The 14,963-nt window shown below is 38.8% G+C and overlaps 1 protein-coding gene across 2 annotated transcripts in view; it reads left to right on the top strand.

Moving 5' to 3' along the window:
- Positions 1–7,277, top strand: part of DDHD1 (DDHD domain containing 1) — a 42,280-nt gene extending 35,003 nt beyond the window's left edge. For both annotated transcript variants that reach the window (XM_070931680.1, XM_070931681.1), the window contains 4 exons: positions 614–763; positions 3,116–3,368; positions 5,407–5,601; positions 6,466–7,277. In XM_070931680.1, coding sequence (XP_070787781.1) covers positions 614–763; positions 3,116–3,368; positions 5,407–5,601; positions 6,466–6,650 — 783 coding nt within the window. In that variant the 3' untranslated portion in view covers positions 6,651–7,277. The remainder of the gene's footprint in view (positions 1–613; positions 764–3,115; positions 3,369–5,406; positions 5,602–6,465) is intronic.
- Positions 7,278–14,963: the final 7,686 nt, after the last annotated feature.

Genomic DNA, 14,963 nt, shown 5'->3' with positions numbered 1-14,963 from the left:
TATGTTTCTGTCTATCAGCTGCAAAAAAGTATAACTATAACTATCAATATAACCAGGAAATGGGGTCCTTAACATGTTTGCGGCCCCACGTGCAAGCATGTAACATATCTGACTGTTCCCCTAGCTGTGGCTCCACTCCCTGTCTCTCATGGCCCTTCCCTCATACCACTACATCCTCCTTGAAATTTTTGTTAGGGGAAAAAAAATACTCCTAAATTTTCCTAAATTGCAGTTAAGTAGTGGCCACAACCTTCTTAATTTCCCATATGGTCACAAAGAAGCAGATTTCTGTTCTGCTTTGGAAATATTCTGAACAGTTCTTTTTAAGCACCCAAGTTTTCTCAACCTTTCCTGCAATACTTCTTTTAGTTGAAATGTTCTCAGGAAAAAAACAAATCCATACTATAGTATTTTTGTAACATAGCTTTCTTTGGTTATCATATAATGCAAAAAGAGTATTAATTCATTATTAAACTGTGGCTTTCCTCAGTTTGTATTGTTTCTCAAGGCAATGAGATCACAGCTCTTCTTCCTTACCTCAAAGTTTTCTGCTATGTGCTAGACCAGCTGCCTATTACTCTGCCTGTTAATATCAAATGAAATGTTTCCATAGGTGGACAATTTCTTCTGTATGGGATCTCCATTAGCAGTGTTTTTGGCCTTGCGTGGCATCCGTCCAGGAAACAGTGGAACTCAAGATCACATTCTACCCAGAAAAATTTGTAACCGGTTGCTAAACATTTTTCATCCAACAGATCCAGTGGTGAGTGTTAGTATAGTAGCAAGCTTTCACAGAACAGTGGCAACTATCATGGAGCCAGATAAGGTAGCCCCTCAGATAGCAAAATTTTGATGCCATTACAATGGCAATGAAGTTTATTAGGCCATAGTACACCAGGGTTTTTTTCTAAGGGGAAAAAAATTGAAGGATTCCATTGGTGGAAGTCCTGAAGGGAAAAACAATTCAAGATGGTTGGGGAATTCTGAAAGATGAGGTAATTAAGGCTCAAACACAAACAATACCAAAGAGAAAGAAAAATGGGAAAGAACTAATGAGACCAATATGGTGGCATAAAGAGCTTTCTGAGAAATAGAGAAACAAAACAAAATTTAAACTTGGAAAGAGGGGATCATAAAAAAGCCAAAATTGAGAAAATAGTTCAAATCCTTAAAACCTATCTTACAACTTATAGAAAGGCTAAGGCTAAGAATGAACTGAATCTTGCAATTAAGCCCTTTTTTTTAAAAAAAATGCTCATTGGGGTACGTGCAGAACAGGAAGAATGTGAGGGAAATGGTCCGTCTGCTGTTTGAAGAAGGCTGAACTGCTTATTTCTTATTTTGCATTCTTTTCATAAAAAGAAAAATAGTTCAGCTTCAGAATTGGGCCAGAAGAGACATGCAGGTCAAAATAGGCCAGTAATTTGTGAGAGAACACCTAGCTGCTTTGAATAAATTCAAGTCTAATAGTCTGGATGGATTACATCCCAGGACGCTAAAGAAATTGGCAGATGTGATTTCAGAACTGGAAAAGTTCCAGAAGCCTGGAGAAAAGATAATGTTGTTGCAGTTTTATGAAAAGTGAAAAAAAATGGCCCAGAACACAGCCCAATCAGCTTGACACCTTAGTATCTGGGAAAATCTAAGAAAGGTAGATCAAGTAGTGAATTTGGAAGCATTTAGAAAGGAACAGAGTAATTACTAGAACCCAGTATTATTTGTTAAAAATAGGTTGTGCTAAACAAATTTCATTACATTTTTTTGCAAAATAACTACATTGGTAGGCCAAGAGAATGTTATGGATGAAGCATCCTTAGACTGTAGTAAAGTATTTGGTAAACTGGGCGATGGCCATTTTTGATAAAATGGAACAGTATGGGATGAATGGCCCCATTACAGATGAATTCAGAGTTGATGGACTTGAAGATAATGTACAATCACACATATATAAGCTTTTTTTTTTTAAACTGGATATCACAGGCTACCAAGTAATTGTCATAGCTCACTTCTAGTTGAACTTGGCAGAAACATTTTCCTTAATGAATTCAGTCACACAAAATAGACTTTTTAAATTAAGTTCTGCAAAGGGACTTCCATATAAACTATTATTCTAACATATAATATGTGTCTTGACTTCCAGGGTCTGTCTTTTCTTCTTTTTTTTTCCCCCTTGGTCATGGGTTATATATTTATTTATGTATTTATTTATCAAATTTATAGCCGCCTAACTCCCAATAATTCAAATATGAAAGAAAATATGAAGAAATATCTAAACATCAGAAACATCAACCGCATGAACAAGTAGAAAATGGCATTTTTGTTTTCATAGATGTGGGATGGTTGTTTTAGAAATGTTAAAAGAAAACTATTTTATCTTTAATGCACTAGTATCCTTAGCAAAACTTAGCAAAGCAAATTGCTCATGATTTCCATGTATATAGCTGATGTTGCTTGGCCATGTGCAAATGTGCCAAATCAGCATATGTTGTTTATTTTAAAACAGTGTGTAGAACAAGTTAATGTAAAATATTCTCAGTTCTAATATAAGCAAAAATGATTGTTTGTATAAAGCTCATATGAAGCTGCAGGACAGTAATGATTCTTCTTTTTCTAGGCAGCAGGATCTTTAGATCAGTTATATTACGAATGAAGGCAAATATACGTGTCCCAGGATAATGTTGCAGGATCCAATCTTGGTCTGTCACTGGGACCAGAGGTTTAATCTTCCAATTTTTTGGACTCATGCTAGTGCATAATGGAATATATGCTTTGGACTATTCTATGCATAGTATTTATGTGGTGCTTGGTTGTGTGTGGCACCACATAAATAGTACGCATAGAATAGTCCCTTGAATAGAATAGGGAGAAGTTCCCTAAGGATGGGCTCCAGCACAAGTCCAAAAGCTCAGAAGACCAAACCTTTGTTCCCGGTGACCGACCAAGATTGGATTCAGCACCAGTCATATTGTTTAAAACTTTTAAATGGAGGTGAAGAGAGAAGGAATATTACTTAAACATTTAAGTGATAAATGGGTAGATATTTGACCAGATGAAAAATGGATATAACTAAAATGTTCCCTGTTCATAGTTTCTTTCTTTGTCTTCTTATTTGCAGGCCTATAGACTAGAACCTTTAATTCTGAAGCACTACAGTAATATTTCTCCTGTGCAAATACATTGGTATAACACCACAAATCCACTACCTTATGAACACATGAAGCCAAGCTTTCTCAATCCAGCAAAAGAATCTACCTCTGTTTCTGACCCCGAATCTCTCACAACATTACCCAGTCCAACAACATCCCCTGTCATGTCTCGGCGGCATTATGGGGAGTCCATAACAAATATAGGCAAAGCAAGCATATTGGGTAACTATGTGCTAAATTAAACCTATCTTTGTTGGTAGTGTTTGTCTTTCTCTAAAACAGTGATTCTTAAATTGAGGAGAATTTAGGCATAATCCTGAAAGTAATGGAGCAATATGTAATTGGTTATTTATGTGTCAAAATCCAGTTTGTGATCACTGCTGTGAAGAGCAGAATGTTTTTTTTTTTTTTGGGGGGGGGGTGTTGTTTGTTTTTGTGAAGTAATGACATTTTCCTGAGATCAGGAAAAGGAGTGATTGAGTCGAACAGTTTTAAAACCCTCCGCTCTAAAAAATAGAATTCCTGGAGTCATGAGGCTTATTAGGCCAATCATTGTATCTCCGATTAATTTACTTCACAGAAATAATAGAGGCTAAGACACTGAGCTTGTCAATCAAAAGGTTGGCAGTTCAGCAGTTCAAATCCCTAGTACCGCGTAGCGGGGTGAGCTCCTGTTACTTGTCCCAGCTTCTGCCAACCTAGCAGTTTGAAAGCACATAAAAAATGCAAGTAGAAAAATAGGGATCACCTTTGGTGGGAAGGTAACAGCATTCTGTATGCCTCTGGCATTCAGCTTTGAAACAGAGATGAGCACTGCCCCCTAGAGTTGGGAACGACTAGCACATATGTGCGAGGGAACCTTTATCTTTTTAAGCACAAGGTACAGATAATTTAGATTTCCTAGTATGGTCTTTGATATTTTTGCTTTTTCAAAAAGGAATAAATTAAATAAAAAATGAAAATGTGACAGAAGAAATTGCTCCTATAAATGGTGCTGCAAGGAAACATAAATGTTTAATCATAATGTTTAGTTAATCCTCATTTAGTGACTGCCTTGTACAGCAACCATTCACAATTCTGACAGTAATGAAAAAATAACTTTGCAAAATGTCCTCATATTTATGACCTTTGCACGTCTGTAAAGCAAAGGAAAGCTGCAGTAAGACGATAAGCACAGTTTAATTTAGCAATCCCTTCGCTCAATGGCCAAGTTCTGGTCCCAACTGTGGTTGCTAAATGAAGACTACCTGTATTATATTTCAGACTCACTCTTTCTTCAAGAGTTCATAATCCTATATAGAATATTGGAATTTGAAACATTGCTCTGTGGGCTAGTGGATAGTACTTTTGAATCATTTGGGCTAAAGCCCTGTCCCATAGATGACTCTTATACTACTCAGTCCCGCATCATTTAATGATTCCACTAAGTGGAGGACAGGTATCCAGTTTTGGTCACCACGGTATAAAAAAATACTGAGACTCTAGAAAGAGTGCAAAGAACAAATATTGGGGGAGTAGAGGTTTAAACACATGAAGAACGGTTGCAGGACCTGGGTATGTCTAGTGTCTAACAAAGATAAGGACTAGGGGTGACATGACAGCAGTCTTCCAATATTCTCCAAAAATCTGATGGCAGAGCAAGAAGCAATGGATGAAACTAATCAAGGAAAGAACCCTTGGCTTGAGCAGGTTGAAGTAAATGGAATTAGCACAACTCTGTCATAAAGCCTGGATCCTACCCCAAATAAATAAGTAACAACTTTAGTTGGTTGTGAATGGGTTGTATATCACAGAGCCTCGAATTTGCTAATACATGGGCATTAACAGGTGCAGCAGACTGTTCCGATTGATGCATTTTTAATGAAGTAGTGACCCTGGGAATACAGTATCTGAGAATGACACCCCTAGTTTCAGGGTAAAACTATCCACATGGGGGCAGCAGAGACAAAAGAAAAAACTCTGTTATAGTTGTAAGGGTCAATAACTGCAGTTTCAGTGACACTTCTTATGCATGATGAAGGAAAGCTCTGGGGTGATGATGGGAAAAAAATCAGCCACTGAATATTAAAATCAGAGTGTGAAAAAATAGTTATGAAATGTGGACACTTGTCAGTTATACTAGAAGTTAAAATGGCATGTAGAGAAAACCTGTGATTTCTGTTGCTGGGAACAGTTGTGGGCTTATCCATAACCTGTCACCAATACTGGAGCGCTGTGGCTGCAGAATAACATGTCTTGTTTTACTGTGCTAATTGAATAGGAGCAGCTAGCATTGGGAAAGGCCTCGGAGGGATGCTGTTCTCTAGATTTGGACGTTCCAGTCTGCCCACCTTACAAGTGCCTGAGCCAGGAAAAGAAGGAACAGAAGTGGAGGACAAGAAGCCAGTTCTGAGTCAAACATCAGTCGGGACTCAGACTTTTCCACACAGCAGTTCTGGCTTCCTAGATCCAACAAGTAAGTAGTTCTTGGTTCCTTACTTTGCTAATTATGTTTTCACCTTTCTATCTAGGGCAGGGGTCACCAGCCCCTGGTTCGTGGACTAGTATTGGCCCACTAGGAATGGCATAAGTGAACAATGTTTCATCTGTGCATGCGCAGGACCTAGGTAGCACACAAAACCATCCCTCCCCTCCCCCGGTCCCTGGTGCCCAAAAAGTTGGGGACCGCTGATCTAAGAACTGCTTCCTCCTAACCTGGAAGCAGGATTTTGATTAGCAGCCAGCAAACCTCATGAGTTGGCAAGAGAAGGAATCATGACAAACTTCAGTGTAGATTTAAACTCCAGTTCATTTGGCTCTAGAAGTTCTGACCCTCCCTAAAATTCATCACCGTCAGCCCTACGAGTCAGAAAGCAAAGTAATATCTAAGTACTACGAGATCTCCTCCTCCCATTTTAGCTCTTGCTTTTATGAGAGAATCCTTGCTGCTTCAGTTTTCAGTTTTACCTATTTTTCCTTCTTCTTCAATTGCTCGTATTATAAAGACTGTTGGGGTTTTTTCCAATCCAGAGCCAACCAGGATAGCTTCTTTGGCAGTTATGTAGCTTCTAATATTTTGGCTGGAAACTAGTTTCTAGTGGCACTGCTGCTGAGCCTCACAATTTCCATTCTGTTAGGTGGTTTGGGGGGGGGCATTTTTGAGATCTGTATCTAATTAGCAACTTAAGGAGATGAAGAATGCCACCCAATAGTGCTACTTCCAGTTCTATTCACTCCCCTCCCCCCCATTTCAAATGTTAGGTTAGATGTGAAGAATCAAAAGTGCAGCAAAGGACAAGGTGACAGTTCTTCTGCAGTAACGGTTTTGTTTCCTGCCTAGTTGAGCTGGACCACAGGATCGACTTTGAGCTCAGGGAAGGCCTGGTGGAAAGCAGGTACTGGTCTGCCGTTACATCGCATACAGCTTACTGGTCATCAATGGACGTCGCTCTTTTCCTTCTTACCTTCATGTACAAGCAGGACCAAGAAGAGGATGACATCAAGGCCCACTTAGATCCTGTTTGATTAGGGATAGGGCAGGAATTAGGGAGGAGTGGGAAAGGGAGAAAGGATGAAACATGACAGTTGGCACAAAAACAGTCAGACAACATCTGTTTTTAGGGCATGGTGGTTTCAGTTTAAATGCATGTCTGATTTCCTTTCTTCCAAGATTATTTGTCCTTCAGTGCACATATCCATTTCTGTGCTAATTGAGGCCTTCTTGAAAGATCATTCTCAGCTCCCACCCTTCCAGCTTCCAAACAAGCCAGCAGTAGTTGTTTTAGCATCCATGTAGAATAACATCTTTGCAGATTAACATATCTGTTTAAGAGTAGCTGCTTTTTTTTAAATACAGAGATTAATCTGTTACAATGGAATTTGTTTTCATTTAAGAGAAATGCCTGCAGATCTAAAAGAGCCATGTTCTGTGTCCTTTGTATGAGTTAAATTAAGAAGTAAATGGGTACTCGATTCAATTGCATTGAAACCCTATCAAGTAAGTGGCAGATACAAAGGGTGTAACAAAACTCATTCCATGTACTAAAACTGGCAAGCAGTCCTTAATGTTTGGAAATATTGTAACAATAATTTATTATTACCTCTTACTATTTGTTTTCTCCAATGTATTAAAAATGTTAGTTTTCTACAGTTTTTTCCTTTTTGTTTTCTTTGAAAGCAGAGGAACATAATTTAAAAAAAAAACCACATTTATTTTCTACAGTGTTAAAACTTTATTCCTCAGATGACATATGTCATACCTTTGTACTATTTCAATGGAGCTATGGACACTGTGGCACACTTTTCAGTATTTTTTTCATTAAAAATAAACTTTTGTGATATCACACAAGCATTATTTGTTAAATCCTGTTTCTCCAAGAAAAGATACCCTTTCTCTTTGATTTTGGCATATGTTCATTTTGCTGTCTTTTCAATTTGCAAAATACTTGCACTCAACTTCTTGGAGACTTAAGTGGTGGAAAGTAAGTCTTAATTTGTGGTTCCTCGGTATCAAGCAGATTCTTAAGATGAGTGTTTGACTTTGAACAATTAGACCATTGTTAAGTTCTTTTGATAAAATGATGCTGGCCAGTATCCAAAGAAGAGGCATTCGTACTCAACGTATTTTTCTTTCAGCTATTCAGGCTGTAAATGAAGCCATCTGCTTTTCACACCGCAGGGTGTTTGCTTCTTCACAACGGCAACTGCTGCAGTCCAAAACACTTAACAGTATTTCTTCATTCCTTCTTCAGCAAGACCTCAGTTCATTCCCTCACATGTATCCTCCTTCATTTTGCATGCTCAGTTGTCCCTAAATCTCTAAATGTGACACCAAATTTACTTGATTTATATATATCAGTTCAGTCCTTATTCTTGGATATTCACAGAACTTGGGAAAAAATTGAATAAGATTTAGGAAAACAAAAAAAACATGATCATCAATATAATTACCATCAGTACTTGGACAGAAGATTCTAAATCAGGGGTGTCCAACCTTGGTAACTTTTAAGATTTGTGGACTGCAACTCAGGCTGCCTGGGGAATTCTGGGAGTTGAAGTCCTCAAGTCTTAAAAGTTGCCAAGGTTGGAGACGTCTGTTCTAAAGCATAGCCATAGCTAAAAGCTATTACTTGGAATCACAAAGCTTTCCTAAGAACTGGCCTCCACAGAGTCATACTTTCTATGTTTAGGGGTGAAGCACTCAGGCTAAGAACTAGGGCTTCAGTGTGGTACATCTTAACTCTATATGGTAGCATCCATCTGTAACAATACTATTTATCCACCTATAATTCTTGCAGATAAAGTCATGGACAGAACTGTGATCAGGTGCCTTGTAATAATTTGATGTCCTTAAGTGTTAAGTGCTAGGGAAGGAAGAATAGGACTGTTGAGAAAAAGCAGAAATTTAAAGAAAGTGCCTCCCCACCCTCTCCAAAAGTTAAAATTTTGGCCAGGGTGAAAGAATAACTAATAAAGGAGAATATTTGTAGCTCAGAGTTGACCTGAGAGCTCCTTCGTGCTGAGTTTGCTTGTTTTCTTGCAGACATTTCATTACCCAAACTAGATAACATAATCAGTGCTAGCAAGGAGTGCAGTTTGCTGTCAGTTTATATTCTAGTGGCTTACCTGTCAGTGTTGGTGGGGATGGTCTTAGAGATTCTTTGGGCTGTTTGCCATTGGCGTCTATCTCTTAAGATCACCCCACCAACACTGACAGGCAAGCCACTAGAATATAAACTGACAGCAAACAGCACCCCTTACTAGTATTGATGATGTTACCTAGTTTGGGTAATGAAAGATCTGCAAGAAAACAAGCAAACTCAGAGAGGATCAAGGACCCCTCATGAAAGAATAACTGGCTGGGGTTTTATACTGACATAGACCCTCAGTACATGACCCAGGGGTTCAGTTTGCTAAAATTCTAGTATTGGGTATATAAACCTGGCTAGAATTGATTCTATCCTAAATAGTTTGCTGTAATTAATCAAAGGAATAAAAATATGTATAGGAATTTATTTTCCTTGGGTGTGGTACTCATCCTAAAAGATCAGATCTTACATATCAAGTGGTTCACTTCTGTCCTATGTCTTGACTCTGCTGGCAGCCCCAAGCAGTCAGCTGTGCTTGGGAAATTATTTATATCTGTTAGATATCATATGTAGTTAGGTTCTACATAGCCTGATGGTAGCTTTCTGGGCTTTCAAAATTTTGATAGCCTGCCCAAAAATATTTAGTCAACAAAATGATTTTGTGTGTGAGGGAGAGCGAAAGGGAGAGGGAGGAGAGAAGGCACATCTGCCCATTTTGACTTTGTTTGAAAAGCGAGTACAATATACATAATGTTTTACAGAGACTCCAGCTCAAAGTTTAGCTGTATCTTGACTTGTCTCCAAATCCCTCTACTAAGCAGTTTGTCATTCTCTGCTAGATGACTTGGCCTGGTCAGCTGTTTTTCTCTGATCCACTTTTGTATTTATATGGATAGGAAAGCTGCCTCTTTTATCTCTGCCCCTTAATAGAACACCCATGAGTCATAGGAGAATTTCCTCCAATTTTGGTTTTGTTGGGGGGAGACATTCACCTTATTAGTGCCTTTTAGCTCTTTCATTAAGTAAAGGGTGCAACTTTCTGTTTCTCCTGCATCTCCTTTGTCCCTTTCTTGCGGATTTATTTTCAAAAATGGTTTCTGTCCAGGATGTATTTTTATGTTTTCCAGGATTCTGTAGTTAATAATGAACTTTCCCCTTTTCGCTGAAAACTGTTAGCGTTCCAAAGGTTTGTGTCTTCTGTAACACTAGTCTGGGTGAACTCCAGTTTTCATGTTATAAGCCATTTGGAGAACAGAAGTAGCATGAAAACAATTGTACTGTAAATATAGTAAACCTAATCTGTTGAAAATTGTAAGGGATCTTTAAAATTCTATTTTTGTGGGTTCCACTTTAATATAAGAGACGCAGCGTTAAATCAGGGGTAACATGCAGCCCATAGGCTGTATGGTGGCCTGAACCTCAAAGCTTGATTTTCAAAAATTCAGTGATAAAACACCAATTTATTGTTTTCTTCCTTTACTGTGGTTTGTTACAAATAATGAAAAAGAAATGCCTCCCCCCCCCCTTGCATCTGAAGGGAAAAATGCAAGTCAAAGGATTTACCTCATCTGGTGATTTACATGTCACATTCTCATGTAATCCAAAAGTAAATAAATCAATGAAATACAGCTGCAGAAAAATTGCTGTTTGAGGTACACTCTCCCCACAAGTAGTGCTCGCTAAAAGTATGCCAACAATAAACATTCTTTTTTATTTATTGGAACCAAGCACAAACAATTTGGTTTAAGGCGTGGGAAGATTTCAAGTAACTTTTAAATTGTACCTCTTACATTTAGAAATAAATAGAACTTCTCCAACCCACCAAATGGCATATCAACAGCTTATTGGGGGGGATCAGTGCAGTTGTTATCCTCATATTTGTGCAATGATCATCCCTTTGAAAAGAACTGCTGTCATTAGTATCTCCTTGCAGATCTCTTGATGGCAGATTGCTAATTGTTATCAGAAACACAATCAGAAAATCAGGTCTCCTAATTAACCGAGCTGCAACTGGTATAATGCAAATATTAATCATTGCATTTTGAAGATCAGCAAATTAAAAGGATATGTTATGATTATCTGAATTCAGGTAGACCTTGTCTACAGTTCATTTATTGACTGTTCAAAGTTAAAAAAGCATTGCTTTTTTTTAAATCCTATTTATATTCTGCTTTTAAAAGGCAGTTTACATGACAGTATCTCCTAATTTTATCCTTACAACTGCACACTACTTTCGGACTTGACCCTTGATCCCACAGTCCAAGTTTAATAATATAACTAATGCAGTACACAACATTGTTTAAGTGGATAAGTGTGTATGGAGCACGCCAAGTGATGTAGACCAGGATGGTAAAACAATTGAAAACGGAAGGAAATCAAGATTGGAATGGGACTCTGTAAGAATCAGTTTCTTCACTGGAATAAACTGGATTATGGGAAGCTGTTATCTGTTGGACAAGGAATTGAAGGTGTTGATGTAAGAGTTCCCATGTAAATATGTACATATTGCATAAAATCCATTTAATATAGTGAAACTGATTTAAGTTTTCCCTGCTCTGAAAATCCTACTGCTATTTGGTGAAAGATACAAATTGATTCTAATTTGTGGTGCATACAAAACAGGATATGGACGCCTGGACTATTGTAACGCTCTCTACATGGGGCTCCCCTTGAGGAGCACCCGGAGGCTCCAACTGGCGCAGAGTGCGGCCGCGCGGATGGTAATGGGAGCGACATGGCGTTCCCATGTAACACCTCCTGCGCGAGCTGCACTGGCTCCTGGTGGTCTTCCGGGTGCGCTTCAAGGTTTTGGTTATCACCTTTAGAGCGCTCCATGGCTTAGGACCTGGTTATTTACGGGACCACCTACCACCACCAATAGCCTCCCACCGGCCGGTAAGCTTTCATAGAGAGGGGCTCCTCCAGGTGCCATCGGCCAAACAATGTCGACTGGCGGCCCCCAGGAGGAGAGCCTTTTCTGTGGGGCACCTACTATCTGGAACGAGCTCCCCCCAGAGATATGGAGGATCCCGGATCTGTGCACCTTCCGCCGCGCTCTTAAGACCTTTTTATTCCACCAGGCGGGCCTAATCTTTTCCCTCTTTTTAATTATGCAAATTTTAATTGGTTTTAAATGATTGATTGGGGTGTTTTAATTTGTTTGGGCCAAATTGTTTAATTCGATTTTACTTTGTTTTTAAATTTTGTATCTATGTATTTTACTGTTTGGCTGTTCACCGCCCTGAGTCCTTCGGAAGTAGGGCGGTATATAAATCAAATTAATAATTAATAATAATAATAATAATAATAATAATAATAATAATAATAATAATAATATAGTGCAGTTCAAAACTCTTGGAAGAGTGTATTTTCTATCTTCCCTCCCTCCCTCCTTCTCTCTCTGAACCAAAAATGTCTGGTTTACATATGCCATATTTAGAACAGATAACCCCTTGTAGCAGTGAATAAACAAATGCCATCAGCTCCTTACAGTTTCCATTACTGTACATTACATTACTACTCTGCAAGCTTGCCCATCTAAATGCATAAATTATGCTCTTGGTTATTATTTTGCCTTCTTTCTACAGTGTATTTTATCATTTCCATTCTGTTTAACCTGTACCTAGCACTTCGTCTTCAATTATGGTTGCTTCTCAGCCCTTTAAAAGTGATCAAAGAAATAGTATGCTAGTGAAAGTTCAGATATTGGACTGAAACTCTTGGGTAAAACTGGCTCGTTCATTAAGTTTCATATCATCTGTGACAACTTCTCTTACATCTTGCACAATCTCTCTTCTGTGCAGAAAAGAACAACAGATAAGCAAGAAAGGCCCTCTGCAACTAGGGCTGCAGATCCAGCAACATGCTTTCCAGTCTTGTCTTGCAAAGTGGGCTTGCTTCTCCTGTTTGTTTTAAGCAATTATAGCTTCCTCCTGAACCTGGTTTCATATAAGAAAGATGCTGGAAGAAATGCTAAGGTTTGAGGGCCCCTTGGACAAAGCATTTTCAACTGAACTCTTCTTTGTGGGCCGTTCTTCTTTCCAAAGCTGCTAATGCCCAGTCACTTTCTGCCTTTCTCTGTGCCCAATCCAGATAACAAAAAAAAAAAAGGGGGGGGGAACATAAATTGAAGACTGTCCACGTTCTTCAAGAGGGCAGAAACAATATCTGCAAGAAAGAGGAACATTAGAAACGAAGGATTCCAGCTGTGGAACTCAGCAGTTCCCCAATAGTGTTTTTTACCTTGCCTGCCTGAAGGAAAATGTTGCTTGAAATTACAGTAATTGGCATTGATCATACAGAAAAAGAAACCTTGGAGAAAGTAGTGACTGTATATAATCAGAATTACAGGATCCCAATGCTGCTATCTGTGAATTTTTTCATCTGGGTGTTGGCAAACAGCATTTTTCCCCTTATGCCTTAATATTAGATTCCATCTGATTTTCCTGCATTCCCACAAACACACACACCCCTCAGCAATATCTTTCCCCCCAGAGGGTAAAACCAGGAGCAAATAACTTATTTCATCTATCATTTGTCCCTTAAAGTACCTCCTCCCTATTAATTGCTTCTTTTCCCCCCATAAATGAATGTATTTTTTCACAGATCAAAGGATACAAGAAAACAGTAAGGTACAGCCAACTCCAGCTACAGAGATTACTTTTAAATAATAATTGTATTCTTGATTGTGCAACTTGTTTAGTTGCAACTATGAAGATGTTACCTCTGGTATCAGAAACAAATCCAATCCTTTTCTCTAGGCCAAATGTGTTGGCATAAAAACCAAGCCTATGTGATCGTTTCTTTGTACGTGGTGAATATTTTTATTCCCTCCGTGATTGGGAAATAAGGTTTGTTGAGGGAGGATTTTGAACTTTTCCCCACTACTGAGTTGAAGGGTTTCCATCCATCCTTGAGTCAGCAGAAAATGTTGACACAAACATTGCTATTTTTGTGGCCAATCCCTACCCTGATTCTATTGTCTATTCTGAGATGCTGTCAGATGGTGGTGTCCTTATTAGCAAGTGTGACACTCATTAGGCAAGGGTATTAGTTTCTCCTCTAACTTTGCTGCCATCTCTGTCCAGCATTTCATAACCTGCAGGAAAAGTGCCATCAATCAGATCATGACAAGAGTGGGAAGGGTCTGAATAAATTAGGGTTCTGCCTTCTCTTTTCTAAATGCATTTGCCTGCTCTGCCTCTTTAATTTTCCAAGTTTAAAAAGAAAAAAAGGATAGAAATAGTTGCAGAAAAGAGAGCAACAAACACTCCCTGGGATGATTGTAAAAATACAAATAGGTCCTGCAGAACAGGAAAACTGAAATTCACTAATTGCTGGGCAATATTTTTACTCAGGAACAGGGGTGTGGTTGTGCCTGCCAAATAAAGTGGCATAGAAGCAGAGACATGTCCCCTTGCTTTCTTCAAAAAAAAAATAGGTCTCTTCCCTCTTATATCTTGTTGGAAGCTGGGGAAAAGCTGGTGTCAAAAACAGAAAGTGAAGGGGTGATACGTCAAAAAGGGGCTCTGAAAACGAAGGATACTAATGGAAAAAGCAAAGACTGGAAAAGAAAGGATTATAGTGGAAGCTGGCAAGTGGCCAGAGGAGAGAGAGCTTATCTATACAGTATTCTCAGAATACAACTCTTGATTACTTGTAGTCATCTGACATTGTCCACATATCTTAAAGTTGCTGAGGTTGAGAAACACTGTCATAGAGACTTTGGGGCTGCTTTCTTTCCATATCTGCCATTTATCTAAGTTTCCTTTATATTATAGAACTTGAAGGATGACTGTTTCCATTCTCCCTCCTTGTGATATGTGGCTCTGCAACTCTACGTGGCATCTAATAGGGTGCTGTTCTAGGAAACGGTGGCTCTTTTGTTGCCTTCCTTACTAATGTGGGTTTTTTTTTTTTTTTTTTTGCTTTAATTTATATGCCGCCCTTCTCCAGAGACTCAGGGCGGCTTACAGTGCATTAAGCAATAGCCTTCATACTTTTGTATATTTATACAAAGTCAGCTTATTGCCCCCACAATCTGGGTCCTCATTTCACCTACCTTAGAAAGGATGGAAGGCTGAGTCAACCTTGAGCCTGGTGAGATTTGAACTTGCAGTAATTGCAAGCAGCAGTTGTTAATAACAGTGCTTTAGTCCACTGTACTACAGGCTCTTGAATGTTAGGCAAAGGATAAACTAATGTGAGAGAGCATGACCTGCAAAGTTACTGAAGCAAATCATTCTCATAA

This window comes from Pituophis catenifer, unplaced genomic scaffold, assembly GCF_029215685.1.
Source record: "Pituophis catenifer annectens isolate HBS135680 unplaced genomic scaffold, rPitCat1.0.hap2 SCAF_1, whole genome shotgun sequence".
Classification (NCBI taxonomy): Eukaryota; Metazoa; Chordata; class Lepidosauria; order Squamata; family Colubridae; genus Pituophis; species Pituophis catenifer.
The sequence above is the reverse complement of the archived record's forward strand: the minus strand, read 5'-3'. Positions and strand labels throughout refer to the sequence as shown.